Source organism: Crocodylus siamensis, chromosome 1 (genome assembly GCF_052110815.1).
Source record: "Crocodylus siamensis isolate JL-2025a chromosome 1, ASM5211081v1, whole genome shotgun sequence".
Lineage (NCBI taxonomy): Eukaryota > Metazoa > Chordata > Crocodylia > Crocodylidae > Crocodylus > Crocodylus siamensis.
This window is the reverse complement of record NC_143395.1, coordinates 151,215,090-151,236,698: the sequence shown is the minus strand read 5'-3', so window position 1 is coordinate 151,236,698 and position 21,609 is coordinate 151,215,090. Positions and strand designations below refer to the sequence as shown.

Below are 21,609 nucleotides of genomic sequence, written 5' to 3'. Positions count from 1 at the left end.
TATTTACATATGGAGTTTCACACAGGATGGTGTTCTATTTGCTACTTAGCTGAAGCAGTCTGCATCTTCCCCAGACCTGAGGAAGGGTATCTTTTGCCTGAAAGCTTGTCTAAGATATCTGCCAACTACACAGTTGGTGCAATAAAAGATATCACCCTAAAATTCTTGCCTCTGTCATATTTCCTCGATCATCACAGCCATGCCATCATTCCAGCACTACTATGTCATTGACTGGTTTCTACTGACCAAGCTCTAGATTCTAGAGCAGTGGTCTCTAAACTCAGGGTTAGACTTAAGATTCAAGACTTGTTAGATTCAAGGTACTCCTCAGAAAATGCCAGCTCTTAGTTTTCCCTTGTTTTTTTGACTGTGGAAAAATAACAGCAATTTTTATTTTGTAAAGAATTCAACAAGATCACAACAGGTTATATAACCTTCAACATATTTAAAGACTTGTTATTGCATCTTTCTGTCTTTCCTAGACTAAACAAATTCGATACCTTCAATAGGTCGTGTTGGCTAAATCCTTATCATTTTTTTTGTGTTCCTTGGGGACACTCTCTTTCATCTACATCTTTCTTAAAGTGGCATGCCCAAAATCCATGCCATACTCTAGCTAAGTCCTAAATAACATCAGGGAAAGCAGAATAATTAACTTACATATCTCATGCATGACATTTCTGCAAATATGTTTCAGAATGAAATTTCCTGGTTTTTGGCTTGGGCAGTTTCTCATCCATGGTAGCCTTCCGATCCTGTTCAGTAGTACTGCTGCCTAGGACTACAGTGTTCTTTCAAAGTTTTAGAAGCTTATTCCTAATATTTAAGGGCTGCATTCACATCACAAATAAGGTTCAATCACAACCTTCCCTGACATAGTGGTGCCAGAAAGGCACTGGTATGCATTCCATTTTACCAGCAAAAAAAGTTTGTTTTGTCAGTACATTTCCTTTCACTTGGGAAAAGAATGCTTTTGCCCATGGAAGCTCTATTTTTCCTAAGAGCATTTGCTGATGTAGCTTTACCAGCAAAATCTTTCTAATGTAGAAATGCTATAGCATTTTCTCACGTATTTTCCCTTCTTTTTTGCATCTGCTTCTTCAAAAACGTCCTGTGTTTCGCCATCAGGCTGCCTGTAAGAGCCATCTGATATACAAATGGAGAAGATCATTTTTTTAAGACAAAAGAATACCCATACCAGAGTTATTCAGTTTTTTTACCAGCAGCTGGGCCTGTGGCCAGTATTTGTCTTCAAATTAAATTTGTCAGTGGGCACTATGCAGAAGGAATTAAGCAAAAACATCTTTTACCAATAAGTCAGCCTTAGCCACAGACCTGTTTTGCAACTGCTAATAATATCAAGATTAATAGATGCATCCTAACTCTCTGCAGATGGTTTCCAGCCAAATTACAGAGCCTTCAAAGTTGCTTGATTTCTTGTATTTTAAAACGTTGCTTTTCAGGAAACTGTTGACAGTGAAAAATATAGCTGTAACCTTCAGTTGTTTAATTAGTTCGGCCCCTTGTAATGTGGGAGTAGAATCATAATATGTTTTTAGAAAATGATATAAATATTTCAGGTCTGCTTTGTATGAATACAAAATTTTAATTTATGGAGAATTTTCAAACTTTTGAGAGAGTCTGTGGAAAAATTCGCACTCACCAGTTGCAAAGCTTTTTTATTTTTGGGAAATCTTCAACAAAATCTCGCTTGTGATTGCTCTGACTTAATACAAAGAACTGCTAGAAAAACACAGTAAAGTTAAAGAAAAAATTACTTTATTATATTAGAAGTCCCTTTTCCCCAAAACTGACATGTTTTTCTGAAATTAGGAGAAAGCCCATTGCCTAACCTTTTGAAACTTTGCTGTGGATGGGGGAGAATAGGTTACAAACTGCAAAAACCAGAAAAATTTCAATGTACAGTCTGCTGTTGTCAGATTAGTTTACACAACAAGTTTTCTGCCTTGGATGTGCACTATGGTTAGCCACAAAGCCTGCTACAGTTAATATTTGAGGTTAGATTATTGAATGTACCAGATGACAGAAAGTTACACAGCCTGGGTACTCCTTCTAATACAACTTTTTAAAGCAAAATGCCACACAGTAAAACTGTTCCTACTACATTGATCTCTAACAGAGATGAACATTGAACAAAAGTGTAGCGCCATAATATGCAGCAAATCCAGGTTTTTTCAGATAGATCATCCAGACACAAGAATTCCCTGGTTGGCAGTACTCCATAGAGAAGGCCCAGGCCCCAGTATCTTGAGGATGTGGCTCCGCTGAAGAAAACTGCAGTGCTTTTACTAAGGCCAGGGTTTCTCTCTGGTGGTGGTCTGTTTACTTTCCTGTTCTGACTAATACTTATTATGATGACAGCAAATGGAGAAGATGGAGAAAAATGTTGCCAGGGCAGCAAGTTTTATAAGATGTTATACATTAAAATCAACATCTTGAATTACTCTGAGCAGTGTCGAGGAAGCCTATACAGCTGAACAAGACCTATTGTAAATAGGTCAATGGGGCAATCTTCTGTGTGATGTTAAGGGTTAGCTACTGTGGCTTTTATTTGTTGTGCAAAAAAAGAGGTACAGCCATAAACACAGGTAGTGTAGCACACACTGCAGTAATCCAGCCTGAAGGTTACATACAGAGATTTAGATATGAGAGAGATGGTAGAGAACGCTTACCCAGAAGGTACTTGAAGATGTTTTACACTCTGTGGCAGGGCACTGTCGGTGCCTGACACTTTAAGGGCTGAACTAAGTGGCCAGCAGGTACTTAATTGCTGCAGCTATTTTAGATCCATGGCTGCCGATATAAATCGGGCAGTTCGCTGCTGGCAGCCCAGGCCAGTTACCACCCCAGTGAAAGGCAAAGAAGGGGTGCCTTAACCTCAGCCCTCTCCTTTGGGTGGGTCATATACCAACAGAGCAGGGTAGGCCAGGTAAGCTTCTGGAGGCACCTGAGCTTGCTGGGGATGTGACCCTGCAGGGCCAGGCATGCATCCAGAAGCACCTGAGCTGGGAATGGGGGACCCTGATCCCTAAGTGCAGGCAGGAGGTGTAAACCCAACCAAGGGACTTGACTGGTTAATGCTGGGGCCAGGACCGGAAGAGTCAAAAGGGCCAGGGGCCCACCACAAGGGACGTCCATGATGAGCAAAGAAGCTCGGGGTCCCTACTGGCTTGAGACTCGGCCAGGGATTACATGGAAGCCGAAGGTCCCATGGTTGGTGTCACAGCTAATGGGTGAAGGGGATGGTTGAGCCAACTGTCTGAGATGCCATCTACAAGGCTTGGGCCGTGGTGTGGGGGTGGAACGGAACAACAGATAGCCCCCCCCCACCCCCCAATACTGGGGTGTACAGCAGGCAGCCTCCCGCCTTAATTAACAACCTAATTAATTACAACAAGGTGTAGCAGGCGAGACAGGTGGGCAGCATCCCAGAGTCAGGTGGGGAACTAGCTCTCTGGCTAGCCAGGGACTCCCACCTCGCCACACACCCCTTAAACCACTCTGAAATTTAAAAGCAGTTAGGGATCCAAAAGTACCCTCGAAATATCAGTCTTCTGAACAAAACAAATAACTAGGTAATGCGGGTAAGGATGATAACCATCCCCAGTTTCAATTGGGAATCTTCCTATCTCACCATCTTACTTCCACTTCACCAAGATTAACATTTGCTAATATCAGTTAGTGTTCTAGCTCCTAAAGCTAGCAGAAGTTACTTGTGCATGTGCAAGTAACTACGTTTTAAAATGGTTGTTACTGTAGGAGCAAAAAGAAAAAAAAAAGACTTTTTAAAAAAAAATACTTTTGTTGAGATTTTGCACATGTACTTCCCACACCACCACAGGAATAGAAAAATACAAAATTCCAGGTAGTAAAGGGGTGACAAAAATATTTCCCTAGGGGAAAAAGGTTCATCAGAATTGGGAAATATATCTGAAGAGCTTACTATTTCCCAAGGTATCTTTCTAATATGGAAGCAATATTTTATATGCGACAGCCAAGGCTTAAAACCTCTGTGGGCTTTTTCCCCCCTTTTTTTAAAAGTAACTTAGTTACTCGTTTTATAAATAATGCGAAGCTTTATATGTAAATACAGAAAAGATATTTAAAGGGCTGTATTGTTGTCTTTTGGTAAGCAGGTTAAGGGATATATGTACCTTCCTGATTCTTTTTGGATATAAGCATATAATGTTGTATTATCTTAGTTAATTAGGGGAGAGCTACATGGTAAGATAATATAGTCACTGAGATTGGTGACTAGAGCTGATGGGGATTTTTTTTGCTTTAGAAAATGTGATGCTTTCACCAAAAAAAAGTCCAATTTTGAAGTGCCATTGTGATGCCCTGGGGGATTGTAGAACTACAAGGTGGCTTGTGCTCTCATTCTTCTGTATAGGGTGGGCTTCACCTCCCAGCATGCACCACATTGTTTTGAAGAGAAGTGGCACATTATGGCAGTTTCATGACTGACAACTGAGGGAAGAGAGCGTTCAGCTGTGCAAACCAGTCCATTGGGGAGAAACAGAAGTATCAGGCACCTTCTGGGGCAATATCTCCCAGTTGGCACAACCCTGGTAGAAATTCTACAGCAACTTCAGATCAGTGTATGGGAGCTAGGTTGGGACTGTAGGATAAACACATCTCTTGCAATTTATTTCTTTTTGTAATGACAAAGTGACCACAAAGGAAAGAATAACATTGATAATTAAATGAGAGAGTCAGTTAGGCAGAAGGCAGGGTATATTTGTACCTTATGCACTAAACTAAATCTATAGCATAAGCCAGGGCTGCCCAACTTCAAATGGGCTGGGGGCCACCTGAGCTGGGGCCATGGGCCCTGGGAGCCACATGCCCCACCCTTCCACCTAGGTACCCCTGCTGCTGCTCTCTGTGTGCCCCCCACTGTTGCTCTCCACATCAGCTCCCTGCTCCACCTCCTTTCCTGGGAATCCCAACTTACCCTTAGATTCCTGGCTGCAAGCTCCCATATACAGTATTTTGCTGGGGCTGCAGGCTGTGCCATGCTGCACTGCCCCACCCTCTAAGGCAGGGGTAGGAAGGGGAAGCCAGAGGAAGGTGACCCCTGAGCCCCGGCTGCTGGTGGGATGGGGGGAATGATGGCTGGGTAGGAGCTCAGGCACAGCAATATAACTTCTTGGGGGCTACATGTGATGTGTGGTCCACCAGTTGCTCTCATAAGCAGGTGCTTACTGATTAAATAAGCTTGCCACTTATGAAAGCTTATGCTACACACCTCTGATTTAGTCCATGGCTATCCAGTTCGCAAATGGCTATGGGCCACTTGGGTGCAGGCTGAGTACTCCTGCTACACAGATGCACTGCCCTCCTGCACCAAACTGCCTACATACACCCTCCCATTCACCTGCTGTACTTCACGACCCACCTCTCCCTCTGGTGCTGCATGGCACCTCACATGGATACTCCTCCCCCCTCAGCCTCTGCCCCCATCTGCAGTGCTACAGTGAACCCCCATGGGTATTTCCCCTTCTGAGTGTTCTACATGGGTCCTTACCTTCTGAGTTTTCTGGGGTGTGGACTGCGCTGCCATTCTCTGGGTCACCCTGGGGGTGCAGGCAGGAAGGTGAGGGAAGGGAAGCCGGGAGCCTTTGCTTGCTTCTCCTTTGCAGCCAGAGCAGTAGGGGAGCAGTGGCCAGGTGGGAGCCCAGGGGGCTGGGCCACAAATTAACCCATCATGGGCTGAATGTGGCCCACAGGCTGTGAGCTTTACTTAGTCTTTTAGGTGCAAAGCCTTCTGTCTGACAGTTAAATGGACACCTTAAAGTTTCAGAGTTAACTATCAGTGAAGAGCACTGTTTGCACCTCTGAAAACTATTATATACCCTGTGCACAACACTGTATCTAGACTTTTGGGGGCCCCCAGAGAACTTTTAGTATCAGGCCTTCCTTCACCAGAGATAATGTTAACAATAATGTTAAAATGACAATTTTTGGGTCCTCTTTCCATTCGGGCTCCTGACGGCCACCTGGTTCATCCATGCCTGTGTCCAACCCTGCCTGTGCAAACTGAGGAAGCCAATACTACATTGATTTGTACTTTGTTAACATTTTCCAAATTATATTTGCAAATATGTGGATTAGAAACATATATTTTAAAAATTCAAATTTGATGTCTGGAGCAGAACTCTTCTGTATATTCTATGGCCACAGAAATGCAGAACACACAGCATCTGTTACTTTCTGTCAGTGTTGTTTTGTGGGCATTTGTGCATGCGTGTGTGTGTGTATACACATGTACAAATGAATGTGAATTAAGTACTGGTCTGCAGTATCTTTTGCTTTCAGGTGTCCTCCATTCTGATTTATTGTATGCTTTGCCATGTTTTTGTTAAGCCAAAATTCTTAAAGTTAGCTTGCATTCATATGTTTTTACCAATAGCTTGGTTTGTTTCCAGTATGTTTGCAAGTGTTAACTACACAAGTGCCTGCTGCATCTGACATTTCCATGGAACTCAGCTTTATTACTCTCTGGTGGTTTCCCAAGACAAAAACTAATGTTCCTGCCAGTTCCAGCAATATAGGCTCAATTGTATTCCAAGAAAGAAACAAACATATTACTTTGCGCCTTGGCAGGCTTGAAGACTCCAAACCCCCAGCTCCCACACTGTCACCATTGCAAGTACATGAGTATCATGCAGACATGTTTGATTGTGTCCTGGCACTTGAAAAGCAGATGCACTTTTAAAAACAAAACAGTATATTAATCACGCTAGGACAGGATAAAGCTTGTATACTTGGTATACTTCACACCATAGTATACTTGGTATGCTGTAACAATAAAGCCACAGTGTTGCAGATAGTGCTATAAGTCACAGAGCTGGGAGCACATCTCTATGAAATTATTCAAAACCGGGCTCCAAAAGAAGTCTAAGGGTGTAGCTTCACTGCATGCACAGTTAGGATGTGTCAGAGGCTGTGACTCCTCTGTAAGCAGCGTGCTGCATGGCCACGGGAGAGAAGAGAGTGCTGTTTTTCAGAAGTCTCCTCTGACTCAGCTGCTGCAGCGAGCACTGTGGAAAGATTCTGAAGTAAGCATTTAGCCTTTCTTTCTTGGCAGTGAGATCATTGTGACCCAGGTAGGATCTCTGAGAGACAGGCAGTGACAGATTGAAATGAGGGACTGTGGAGAAAGCAGAAACAGCATTTAGCACCATGTGAAAATGAAATATTACCCTTTATATTAAAAGTGTCTCTGTCAGTGAGAGAGATTGTGTTTGTGAAAAATGTCTGCGAACAAAGAAGTGTTGGGCTCTGACAATACCACTAATTACTCTCCCACATTTTAAATTCCAGAGACCATCAGGGTCCAGAATAACCAAGGGATATAAGGCCTCTGTAGTAAAGTCCCAGCTTTCTGCCAGTCCACAGGAATCAATTAGGCAAACCTCAGGAATCTCTCTTCCCTTTCCTCCAACAGCATGTGGTGGCAGGATGATCTGCCTCATTAACATTTAGAAGGTTATCAATTTCCCTTTCCAGGGAAAATTAACAAGAATGTTTTAGGAAATTCTTGTATTTTATTTTCCAAATGAAATGCTAAGGCCTCCAAATATATTTTGCCATTGTTTGGAGGGAAATCATAAATCCTATTCATATGCAGCAAACAGTTTTTGTAATAGTGGTATAGGATACCAAAAACTCCTAAAAACTCACTTTTTTAAAGTTATCTTCCAGTTCCAAATTGAACCATTAGATGGGGTAAGTGACTATGGTGTGTTATACCCTTTAGGTGAAAGTTAGCTAACATTGCACAATTAGGAACTCTGAATATGCAGGAAGAAGGTGAATTTTGGTAAAAGTATAGAGAGTTAACCTGTGTGAAACAAGCAGTTGTTCCAGTTGTTATTCTTACTGGCTACCTTTAATAAGTATTAGACTGTGCAGGCTCTCTGTCCACTCAATGAGGACTCTGTTGTTTAATTCCTTTGCTTTTATTTAATCCAATGATATATTTTACCACATATGGGCATTTTAATTTTATTTAATATTAATTTTTACATTACAGGACCATGCAAAAGGTTGGGAAAAGTGATGATTGGCATAAATCTTGTTAGCCTTAATATGTTGTTTCAGTTTTTGTAGAGGTGCACTGATACATCGGTCCGATATTGGATCAGCACTGATATAAAGAAGATTGTCTGTATCAGAAATCAGCCTGATTTGGCTGATAATTTGGCCGATAAATGGCTCATGCTTGTGCGCAGCTGCAGTGCAGCATGTAGGTGGCGAGGAGCACAGCCCAGCAACATTGAGAGCTGTGTGCAGCTGGTAAGTCTGTTGTCATGGAAGGGGAGGGGGAAGAGAAGGGGCATGGCAGGGGCACGTCAAGGCCCCTGTGGTGAGGGAGGAGCGTGGCTGGGGCAGGCAGCAAAGGATGGAGCTGTGGGCCATCCAAGGGGGGTGGGAAATGGCTCCCACTGCTGTGTGCCAATTGTCTGGGAGAGCATGGGGGTGTGTGTGTACCCCAGATATGTGTGGGGCGAGCTAAGGCTGGGGTTGCGCCAGGATCTTCCCAGTGGGGGGATGAGGCAGGCTGAACTCGGGGCAGGTGGCAGCAGCACTAGGAAGGGGGCTACAGGGGGGACTGCAGCCACCCCAAAATTTGCTGTAGCCCCCCAACCTCCCAGCTCCACTGCCACCCACCCTGAGTGCAATGAAGCCCTGCCCCCCACTAGGAAGAGCCTCCCCCACCCCACACAGATCCGGGGGCACACTCCCCCACCCACGCCCTCTGAGATGAGCAGCAGCAGGAGCCATGAGACACATGGGTTCTGGACTAGCAGCAGTGGGAGCTGCCCCACCCCCCCCACATCCCCTGAATGAACCGTGGCACCATCCCATACCCTCCCTACCCTGGCTGGCCAGCGGTTGCCTCAGCCCCAGCCCCACTCCCTCCTTACTGTGACGGCCTTGATCTGTGTCCCTCCCAATGCCCATTCCCTCCCTCCTCCCCTTCCACCACAACAAGCTTACCAGCTGGACACTGCTCTTCAAGCTGCCAGGCTGGTATTGGAAATTGGATCAGTATTGGCCAATATGCCTCCTTAAAAATCGGCTATAGGTATTGCCCCCAAAATCTCTATTGGTGCACCCCTAAGGTTTTGTTAAGATATCCCTGCAACTAACCAGGGGTGTTAGTTTAGTGAATCCACACAGTATTTGCAGATAAGCTTTTTTTTTTTTCTCACTTGTTATCTGGACTCTTTAAAAACACATTGATTTCTGGAAATGTATTGATTCTGTCAGTAGCCCACTAGGACCCACCAACAATGGTCTAACATGCTATGCAGCTTTAATGCTCCTCAGTTAAATTGCCAGAACTTTTTTAGTCAAATTTTAAAACGTAAAACAGAAAAATGCAGCAAGTGCATGAGAGAGATCCCCAAGTTTAAAACAGTATATCTTTTAAGATGAATGGGTTGACTTGTTTGTTTTTTCACTGTATGATTATTTTATTGGGGTTTATTTTTTACATCACTAATTTATCTATAAATGAAAGGATTGCTCTGAACTTGTTTAAGCTAAGGCCTTTTTTTCTTGTCACGCACAGAGAAGGAAATGCTGCAATATGCTGGATTAGCTTGTTCGCTTTTCATTGTTTTCTTGTGGAGCAGCAATCCGTTTAACTATGGTATGCTGAGTTTATCTGATTAGCGCTAAATGAGTAAAGGGAATAGGGGAAATGTTGCCTGAATCTGAGCAATTTATGCCAGCAAAGTTTTTTTAGTACATTCCCCGTCTTTTTCAATACTTGAACTTTCCTGACCTTTCAAGCTTTTTTCCTCACCATCAGCTCTTTCCCATATGCAGTGCACTCTCTTGGTGTTTTAACTGTCAGGAGTATCAGCATGATTAGCTACGTTCTTTTCACTGCTCATTGATCTCAACAATAAATCCTATCCAACAATGCTTGACAGTTGCAGACTTACAGAAGTTCAGCAGTTGACGTGTTCACTTTAATGCCTTTCTAGGAAACATTTTCATCAAAAGAATTTAAAAATGATCACAATTTTTATAATTGATTTTTAAAGTAAAAGCATTTGCTATATTTATAAGCAATAAAATGATATGTTGTATATCATTTACTTGGATAATTTTTTTAGTATTTACATTTAATGAGGATTCACAGGAGTTTGAACTGTTACATTTTGTAAAGACGTCAATAAATCTGATTTCTAAAGTTGTTTAAAATAGAGAACCACAGAAAATGTTGTTTTGCTGTTGTAATTAACTTAGGGTTTGCATATGTCTCCCTTTTAACTCATACTTCGAACTCATTTTCCTTTTAAGAACACTTTACAGTGTTGTGAAAATATTAATATTATGATTTAATTTAGCAAAATCTAGAAAAAAACCATACGTGTTGTTTTTTCCTGTTTAGTTCTTTCCATACTACTGCTTTATTACTTTTATACAGTATTCTAAGGAGATCTTTTTGCTAGTTAAATTCAGGTGATTGTAGATATTTTTCCCTTGATTTGCATGTAAGATTCCACTTTTGTTGAAGTTCTAGATGCACATAAATGAAGGGATATAAATGTTTGAGTGTCTAAAGATAAAAATATTTGAAAATAGAAACAGAGAGAGAGAGAGAAAGTATGAGTGATCATTAAAATATTTCCAATATGACATATCTTTCCAGTTAAAAATGGAATATTTTTATAGGAATGATACTAAATCACCTTCTAAAATACATAGTAATTTCTTATAATTAATTTAATCTTACATAGTAATTTCTTATAATTTTAAACATCTGTCAACTGGAGGCAAATTGTAACTGAGACCTTGATCCTGCAAACACTTCATGTGCATGCTTAATTTTATGTATGTGAGCAATCCTGTTGAAGTCTGTGAAGCTACTTAGGTTTATAGAGCCATACATTCCAGATCTGGGGCCTAAATGTGTACCTCCATTAGAAACTTAATGCCATAGGGTTAAAATGTTACTGACCTCCAACAACTGATCATCTAGTTATATTAGAAAAGGCTCAAAGGAAACCAAAATGCAATAAAATAGTTTGCTTGTTTGTTTGTTTTTAAAAGGAGCATGGTTTCTATGTGAAATAAAAGCAATACTAAGAAAAATCATCTAAGCACATGTTATAGATGCATTAAGAAACTTGAGAAGTATGATAGAAGACTATAAATGATTTGGCTTAGAACTATTAAATGGAATAACAAAAGCAAAGTTGTGTCTGGTTTGATGTAAAAGAGAGCACGTTTTAGGAAACTTTGGACACTGACTGAACAAAGAATACTACAGATACTAAAGTTACCAACAAACAGAAAAAAGTGGGGAAAAGGAAGAGGAGAAATTCTGAAGTATTGACTAGAACAAGAGCAGGCAAAATACAGCCCGTGGGCCAGATCTGGCCTGCCAGGCCATTCTATCTGGCCCTCAGCACCCCTAAAATATTTAGAAAATGTATATTTATCTGCCCTGGCAGCCTGCCAGAGCTGACGAGAGCCAGGGGCCGTAGGACCCAGAGGGAGCCTCAGCAGGACTGAACAGCCCAGCCCTGCCCACCCCCAGCCATTTCACTCCCTTCCTGCTCCTGCCCTGCTCCAGCACCACCTGGCTGCCGGTTGCATCGACAGACCAGGGAGCATGGGGCCGTGCTGGTATGGGTATGTGTATGTATGCAGACAGGGATAGTGTGTGTGTGTGTGTAGGCAGGGATAGTGTGAATGTGGGTGTGGACAGGGACAGAGACAGAGTGTGTTTGTGTGTTCATAGGTTGAGTCTCACACGCACACCACACCATACACATGCACCCACACACCCCTTGCACTGCCATACACGCAGACCACCCACATCCTGTCACACCTCAAGCACCCAGCCCCCCACAGGCCCCATACCCACCCACACCCCACATATCCACACACACATCCACATGTTCCCTCACCCCACAGCCCCCCACAAACCTAAAACCACAATATACAAGAGTAAGACTTCATTTTAAGCTATTGTGGAGTCACTTCTATGTACACTGCACAGACGCATGTAAATCAGACAAAAATATTTTTTGAAACCAAATTAATGAATGCTGTAGACGTTCACTTTTTAGAATATAATTTCATATATTTTTGGTTCCAAGATGGCAAAACCTCTTGCTGAAACTGGTACTTCTGGGGGCAAAGGGAGGGACTTCTGGTGGCAAAGGTCAAGGGTTAGAGGGCAGGACTTCTGGTCACAAGATGGCATCTGGAGGCAGGGCATCTGTTAAGGGATGGCTACCAATGTGGCCCTCGACAGCTTGCCAAAGCTTGGTAAGCAGCCTTCTGCCTGAAATAATTGCCTGCCCCTGGATTAGAATCTAAAAAAGGGGAAGTGCAGAAAAATCTCAAATTCAGTTGCAGCAGATGAAATAAATAGAAAAACGTAGGACTAAATTGATCATAAATTCATTCTAGCTGTTTTGTTGCTTTTTGCAGGTTTGCAGTTATGTGTGGCTATATGTCTGAATTTGAAAGTATGCAAAACAAAATCAAGAATGGTTATCTCTTTAAGGTATGTTTTAGTAATATTGTTAGCAGCTCTTTATTTACTTTACTTTGCTCTGACCATTTCAAACTCAGGGAAGTAACAAAGCCTTAGGGAGAGTTAAAATGTAAACGTTGTGGTTAAGAAATTATTTGTACATGCATCTACCTTGTATTACTTAATAGCCTTCAAATTAGAAGGATTTAACTGTGGATAACTTAAAAACTACAAGATTTTTGCAGTTGCTTTTTACCTAAGCAATCAAAGTGGGAGGGCGTAGGTAGGGAAAAGGGGAAGGGATTATGTTTTTGTAATTATTTTTAAAAACTGTAGAAAATTAAAACAAATTTAGTAGTAAGTAGAGGGAGTACCTGTAGTATTTCTGTTTCTTCACATTAGCCTTGGAAATGTAATATTTGGGTTAGCATTTCCCATTTGAAAACACTTATACATCTCATATGCAGAAAATTGGGTACAGTACTAACATTTCACTTTGATTTTAATTTATCCTTGTAACATGGAAAATGTGTTCACAAAACTCTGTCCTAAATTACTCCCTCCTCTTGAACTACATCTGTTCTGGGGACCCTCATCTGCTCATATACCTTCTGTTTTAATCCTTACACAGGCGACCTATAAATTTACTTGGGGATCCCCGTTCTGCCATCCAGTCTGGTATTTCAGCTTCTCTCCAACATTTCTTCCTGGATGCCATTCAGGAAAGTTGAAGCCCCTCAGTCACTTGCTGCCTTGCCTTGTGGCCAAGTGGATAGTGGCAGGGGAGAATGCTATGGCAAGCAGCAGTGGTACCCTTTGTTTTACCATTCAGGGTGGGCTTTTGCACAGCATTATCATTGTTTCCTCTGTACCTCCAATGTTTGGGTACCATTAGAGATTTTGTTGTTATTTACTACACAAAACCATGGATGCGCATTGCATTTTGTAAACAAAGAATGAATGGGCACTGAACTTGCCTATACAGTAGGCAAAGTACTTTGCAAAGTTCAGATAAATCAACTGAAGGAAATTCATTCTCAAATGTGCATTCTCTCATTCAGGAATAAAGTGGTCATAGTACGCTGAAATTTAATCCTCCAAGGATTTAACTGGATTGCACTAAAGCCATTCTCCTGCTGAATGAGTGCATCCACATGCTCTCAACATATGCATAAAATCTTCACCCTTTGGGTGATTAATTTGAACATAACAGAATATAACCCTGTATGAAAGCTGTCTTTATATATATGCATTACATTGCAAATAGCAATTCACACCACATACTTTTATGTCAATAAGGTAGATTGTGTCAATGAAGTTGCTTCCTGTAGGCAAAATGACCAATTACCTGCATCAAAAAATGTATTACTTAGGTTTGGATTTGGAATGCCGTGAAATACTGTCATTCTAATACAAATCTCATTCCAGGGGGTTTCCTTTCTAACAGTGGCAAGTAAATTAAGTCCATAATGTTTGGAGACACAGGTAATGGAAAGAGGAAAGGAATAGATTGTAACAAAATGCAGTTTATAAAACAACATTTAAAAGGCAAATAAATACTGCTGTTGTAAACAGAGTTCACGAAGAATATCAAATGTTAGCAGCAAAATTTTCTGTGCTGTTTTTCTTTTGAGGCGTAGTTGGCTAAAATTACATGAATAACACAGAAGTATGGGGATTACCGTAAATAACGGTAATAACAGATTGAAAAATATTTAAATAATTTGCTCACAACTAGATGAAATAATTTGCACACAACTAGATCATAGTTCTACAAGTCCACAAGTTAAAATTAGCATAGTTTATGCCAGTATGTTACTGGTTGCCTTCCTTAAAAAGAAATAGTAGAAAAAAGAAATTTATAGGCTCTCATAATTGGATTATTTTGGGAAGAAAATGATAAATCAGGTCTCAAAAGAATTTAATTAATTAAGACAAAAGAAAGAGAAAAAATGACCTGGGTTTGAAGGAAACATTTATTTATTTATTTATTGTCCTTACACATCCTTACACCACTTCTCACATGAAACACTTCAATGGTTGGTCATAAGTGTATGATAACTATAAAGAAAAAAGGGAGTTTTCTCACTGGGTTGTTATAGTTTAATTTTGTAATACAAATATATCTATAGTTTACATTCAGTAGTTTGTGGTAAGCCCACTTCTTATTTTATTCTGTTATAAAGAACTTGCTATTTGGTAGACATCAGATTGTTTCCTAATTGCACAACCCTAGTAAGTTATATGTAGTCATTAAATTACTGCTTTTGTGACATTATTCTCCAAGCAAAAGCTTTTACCAATTAAAACATTTACATATTATTAGAACAAAACTGTAGTAAAAGCAGTCATGTAAGGGAATTTCAATAAATCTTCCCAATTTGCAAGGCAGTTTTAAAGAATTTGAAGACAACTGCCAAAGAGAAATGAATGGCCAAAGTAACATTATCTTTTGATCTTCTTTTTAATAGGAACATCTGGACAAAGCAATCGAACTTAAGCCTCAAGATCCCTTTTTATATTACCTAAATGGAAGGTGGTGCTATTCCGTAAGTTATTTTGTATATCGGACCTTTGACCTAAGTGTATTGAAACATGATCATGCATTTTAAATGGAATAACTGGACCCGAGACAAATTACACATTTATTGAAGTATAAACTTTTTAACATTTTCAACAGAGTATTGCAGTATGTGCGTCCTGAAATCATTTACATGATTATTACATGAATACAGTCTGTTATTTCTTCCTATCATTATTACATATAATAAATGTAAAGCTTGCACCCCCTATTTTTCTTTTATAGTAGGAATATTGGTGAAATTCCTACTAAGATTTTTTTGCCTTTGTTCCTCATCAGTAAAATGGGAATAATGATATATCTTTATCTCACAAGGGTCTTGTGAAGCACATGAATTAAAGAACCTGAGGCACTAGTGATGGGGCTATAAAAATAAGGCTTTTTAGTAGGGAAAGACAGTTAGCTGTGTTAATCTAAATTCAAGCAGAAGGCAGAGCAAGGCAGCAGCTTAGAGACTAACTGCTTCAGAAAGATATTTAAGCTTCCATAGGTGACCGCCTATTTTGTCAGATGCTATGGACTTCTAGAAAGCAGGGTTTCTATATAGAAGGGAATTTAAATACAAAGGATAGGGGGAGGGAGCAGTCATGGGAGAGAGGAAAGTGGGTTGAGTAGGTCAACAGGGATAAACAAGGCAACAAGGAACTTAGGTGTTAAAAAAGCTAGTTCAGGTAATGGGGTAAAAATCTATCATTTCTGTTGAGATCATGTTTAACACAGTCCAGTCTGTGGATGATTTCTTGTTCCGCAGTTCCATGTTCAAGTCAGTTTTTAAGTTTTGTTCTTTAAGAACGGCTCCTCTGAGGTGAGTAAGCTTTTGGCTATGTACAGTAAAAGCTGTTAGCCAGTATTTTACTAACCAGAATACTCTATTAACTGGTGCCATGCGACTTTCAAAATAGTGGCAGCAGAGGCAGGGAGCAGTACCCAGCCCGCAGCTGCAGCCCACCCTTGCCCCATGCACGGATAAAAGAAAGTAGATGAAAAGAAATTTACCTGTGCTGCAGCAGCCTGTGGCTGGGCTGCCCTGGTGTTTGCGGGGACTTAACCCTGGTAGCCTCCCCACCCTTCTGCCCGCCTATATATATCTGCCATTGGGATTTGTGTTTTCGTGACTGTTCTGTGTTTCATTGCAACATTTAATCCTACTTTTATGGCATCCAATATAGCATCAAAAAGCAAAGGTGAAAAGTGAAAAAGAGTTGTGTTGATATTAACACAGAAAATAGACATTTTTAGAGGTCTGGAAAAAGGTGAGAACCATAATGTTCTGATGAAAGAATTCAATGTTGGATTATCAACCGTATACAATATCAAGGCTCAAAAGGAACAATTGCTCAAATTCATCCTTAGTAGTTCTGAAACAAGTAAAGCTCTTGAAATATGCTGTAGTCTACATAAGCCTAAATTAGAACAGCTTGATAGTGTTTTATATGAATGGTTTTCATTAAAATGGTCGGAGGGTGCCTCTATCTCTGGCCTATGCTCATTGAAAAGGTGAAAAATATCTACAAGCAAATGAATTTGACTACACACACCCACAGGAGGCCTCAAATGCCTCTACACAAACGCTCATAGTATGGGTAACAAGCAGGAGGAACTCACCCTCCTGCTGGCTGACACCAGCCTGGACATAGTGGGGATTACGGAAACGTGGTGGGACGAAACGCATGATTGGGCGGTGAATGTCAAGGGCTATAGGCTGTACAGGAGGGACAGGATAGGAAAGAGAGGTGGGGGCGTGGCACTCTATATTAAGGAGGAATACACATCCTCATCAATTAATAAGGAGTCAGGGGAGGGGCACTCTGAAGTGCTTTGGGTTAGAGTACAAAGCAGTCGAGGGGAAAGAGACTTAAAGGTGGGAGTCTACTACAGACCTCCCAACCAGGGAGAAGAGCTTGACCAGGAATTCTTGGGTCAGCTCACAGAGGTAGTGAAGACTAAGGATGTGGTAGTCATGGGGGACCTGAACTTCCCGGACATCTGCTGGGAAGAACAGTCAGCCAGGTCTGAACGCTCACGTATGTTCTTGGCCAGAGTGCAGGACCCTCCATCTAACCCAGGAGGTGCACAGCCCCACCAGGGGGGACGCCTTGTTGGACCTAGTGCTGGCCACGGGTGATGACCTGGTGAGGGGGCTGAGGGTGCTCGACCACCTGGGCAATAGTGATCATCGCCTGCTGGAATTCACCATCCAGCGCAAGGTGGCAAAGGCATGCAGTAAGGCAGCGGCCCTAGATTTTAGGAGGGCAAACTTCAATGAGCTAAGGAGGATAGTTGGAGAAGCACTGAGGTCCCGGAGGGAAGGGGAGCCAGGTGTCCAAGGAGAGTGGTCGCTCCATAAGGAGACGATCCTCCAAGCCCAAAGGAAGGTAATCCCAACAAGGATCAAAGGGAGCAGGAGAGCACACAAGCCTCCATGGCTCACCAAAAGCATCTGGGAATGTCTCCTTGCTAAAAAGGAGGCTACACCCAATGGAAAGAAGGGGCCATCACCAGGGAGGACTATTTTGTAGTTGCTCGGGGATGTAGGGGGGTAGTTAGGAAGGCCAAGGCAGAGATGGAACTGGGACTAGCTTCCCAGATTAAGGACAATAAGAAATCCTTTTTTAAATACATAGGGAGTAAAAAGAAGGTCCTGGGTAATGTGGGGCCCTTGCAGGATGCATTGGGAAATTTGGTCGTCACACCGGACGGCAAAGCTAACATGTTTAACGATTTCTTTGCCTCCGTCTTCCTAAGTAGGGACCAGAACAGCCGCCTCTCTGCTGGGTCCCCCTCGGGCCCCGGGGGAGGCACACCTGGGCCCTGGGTTAGCGAGGATTTAGTTAGGGAGCTTCTGGAGGGGTTGGACGTATTCAAGTCAGCCGATCCGGATGATCTCCACCCTAGAGTTCTAAAGGAACTGGCCAAGGTCATTGCAAGTCCCCTGGCACAGCTTTACGAGCACTCGTGGTGCTCTGGTGAGGTACCGGAGGACTGGAAGAGGGCCAACGTGGTCCCCATCTTCAAAAAAGGCAGGAAGGAGGACCCAGGAAACTATAGGCCAGTTAGTCTTACCTCGATCCTAGGCAAGCTGTTTGAGAAAATTATGCTGGTACACATCCATGAGGGGCCAGCAGGGGACTGCATGCTTAGGGGCAACCAGCACGGGTTCATCAGTGGCAGGTCCTGTCAGACCAACCTGGTGGCCTTTTACAATCAGATCACCAGATCATTAGATGCAGTGGTAGCAGTGGATATAGTCTTCCTGGACTTCCGGAAGGCTTTTGACACTGTCTCTCACCCTGTTCTCATTAAGAAATTGGGGGACTGTGGTGTTGACACCCACACAGTCAAATGGGTCACCAACTGGCTGGAGGGCCGCACCCAGAGGCTGGTAGTGGATGGGTCCTTCTCAACCTGGAAGGTCGTGGGCAGTGGGGTTCCACAGGACCCACACTGTTCAACATCTTCATCAGTGATTTGGATGAGGGGGTAAAAAGCACCCTGTTCAAATTTGCTGATGACACTAAGATGTGGGGGGATGTGGGCACACTAGAAGGATGCAACAGACTACAATCGGACCTAGACAGGTTACAAGGGTGGGCGGGCAAGAATAGGATGGGCTTCAACATAGACAAGTGCAAGGTGATGCACCTGGGGAGGAAGAACCAGCACCATACCTATAGGTTAGGGAACTCCCCTCTTGTCAGCATGGAGGTGGAAAGGGATCTGGGAGTCATCGTTGACTCCAAGATGAACATGGGCCGGCAGTGTGGGGATGCAGTCAGGAAGGCCATCCGCACCTTGTCATGCATCCACAGATGCATCTTGAGCAGGTCCAAAGAGGTGATCCTCCCCCTCTATGCGGCACTGGTCAGGCCGCAGCTGGAGTACTGCGTCCAGTTCTGGGTGCCGCACTTCAAGAGGGATGTGGACAGCATGGAGAGGGTCCAGAGGAGGGCCACTCGCATGATCAGGGGACAACAGGGCAGACCCTATGAGGAGAGGCTACGGGACCTGAACCTATTCAGCCTCCAAAAGAGAAGGCTGAGGGGGGATCTAGTGGCCTGTTATAAACTAGTCAGGGAGGATCAGCAGGCAGGATCAGCAGGCATTGGGGGAGTCCCTGTTCCCCTGAGCACCGCCAGGAGTGACCAGGAATAACGGTCACAAGCTGGCAGAGGGTAGGTTTAGGTTAGATATCAGGAGGCGCTACTTCACGATCAGGGCAGCTAGGATCTAGAACCAGCTTCCAAGAGAAGTGGTGCAGGCTTCTACCCTTGGGGTGTTTAAGAGGAGGTTAGATGAACATCTTGCTGGAGTCGTTTGACCCCAGTACTCTTTCCTGCCATGGCAGGGGGTCGGACTAGATGATTTGCTCAGGTCCCTTCTGACCCTAGAAACTATGAAACTATGAACCCTACACATTTTTGGCTGGATGGCTTTCATGTTTTAAATTTTGTCATGGCATTAGAAGGCTAGATGTGTCTGGTGAAGTAAAATCAGCTGACCATGAAGCTGCTGAAAAATATTACGATTTTTTTTTTTTAACAAATTAGTTGCTTAGCATGATCTATCCCCTGACCGAATCTACAGCACAAACGAAACTAGCCTATTTTGGCGATGTTTGCCAAATTCTACCCTTGCTAGTGGTGGTGAGTCTAGTGCTTCTGGTTTCAAGCAGAATAAAGACCAAATAAATGTGCTTACATGTGCTAATGCAGGAGGCATACATAAAGTAAACCTATTGGTGGTTGGAAAATTTAATCATCCTAGAACTTTTAAGGGTATTATACGTTTACTAATGCATGGATGGACAAAGATTTTTTTATGACTGGTTTTATCATGGTTTTTGTATCTTGAGTGAAAGAACATTTTAGAAAAATTGGAAAACGTGAAGATAGCAAAGCTATTCTGCTATTAGACAATTGTCAAGCTCACCCTCCTGAATGTGAGTTAGTGTCAGGTAATATAGAGGCTGTGAGCTATGGATCTCTTCAATCTGGAGAAGTGCAGGCCCAAGGGTGATTTGGTGGCAGCCTATAAGTACATTAAGGGATATGCATAAGGATCTGGGGGAACTCCTGTTCACCAGACTGACCCAAGGGATGACAAGGTCAAATGGTCCCAAACTCCTGTAAGACCACTGGACATAAGGAAAAACTTCTTTACTGTCTGAGCCCCCAAGGGCTGGAACAGACTCCCCCATCCCCTCCCCCCCAACTCTGGACACTTTTAAAAAACATTTGGATGCTTATCTTAAAAAACATTTGGATGCTTATCTTGCTTGGGATCCTTTGACCCTAGCTGACTTCCTGCCCCTTGAACAGGGGGGCTGGACCTGATGATCTTATGATGTCCCTTCCAGCCCTAATGTCTATGAAATCTATTAAATCTTCCTGCCTGCCAATGTTACTTCACTAATTCAACCAGTGGACCAGGGCATTATCCAGAATATGAAGTGGTATTACCAAAGAGATTTTCTGAGGAAGTTCATCAATCATGAAGGCACTATCCAGAACTTTCAATCTCTTTATAACATAAAAGATACAATTTTTAATGTGGCTTGTGCCTGGAATTCTGTAAAAAGTGAAACATTAAGGAGGGCTTGGGGAAAATTGTAGCCTTGTGTTTTGTTTGCAGAAGGGTCTTCTGCTGAAGAAGACTTTGAAGGTTTTAATGTGAGACATAGAAAAAATACAATAGCTGAAATTCTTGAAGTGGTGAAGGATGCTCCTGCTACAAACCCAGTCAACAAACTTAAAGTGAGATAGAAGAGTGGGTCAAAGCTGACAAGGAATTTTAAGTTACACATGTTTTTAGTGATGCAGAAATAATAGAGAGTGTTGTGAATCCTGAAAAGTCTGCAGTCACTGAAAAAGATTCTGAAGAAGACGACTTTGGTGAAGAGGAGAAAATAACTTGGGCTAATGCTGCTTCCTGTCTTGACAACTTCATTAAATTTGCTGAAAGGCAAAGTTGTTATTCTGCACAGGAGGTTATGCAGTTACACATTATTCACTCTAATTTCATGCAAAAAAAGCAAGCTGGTATCAGGGATTTATTAAAAAAAGCTTCCAGGGCTTGTCATAAAGCCAATACAGAATCAGTCCCATCACCATAACCTTCTATATCTACAATTTATGTTGATGACTTTGAGGCACTGCAAGATCCCCAAGTGCCTCTTGAATGTCCGAAGAGGCAGTAAATTATGTACAGTACAGTAATGTAAATAGTTTTAGTTATAAGTGTAGTATTAAGTGTACAGTACTTTTCAGTAATCTAGGTGTATGCCATGTTCTGCCAATAGTGTACTACATGTAACTTTAGTGTACTGTACTGTATATTACTGCCTCAGGATTTCTCTTCATTCCAGTGCTGCTTTACTACTACTTGATCGGTGAGTACTTGTATACTGTTTTATTCTTTATACAGTATATTATACTGTCATGTATTGTACACTGATTCTTTGAAAATTTACACTACAAGTGTGGTACTGTCT

At 42.2% G+C, this 21,609-nt stretch overlaps 1 protein-coding gene across 3 annotated transcripts in view; it reads left to right on the top strand.

The window, feature by feature from the left end:
* The window catches only part of RMDN2 (regulator of microtubule dynamics 2), a 70,160-nt gene that overhangs the window by 17,739 nt on the left and 30,812 nt on the right, over positions 1–21,609 (top strand). For all 3 annotated transcript variants that reach the window (XM_090045453.1, XM_090045460.1, XM_090045470.1), the window contains exons 6-7: positions 12,493–12,568; positions 15,010–15,087. In XM_090045453.1, coding sequence (XP_089901579.1) covers positions 12,493–12,568; positions 15,010–15,087 — 154 coding nt within the window. The remainder of the gene's footprint in view (positions 1–12,492; positions 12,569–15,009; positions 15,088–21,609) is intronic.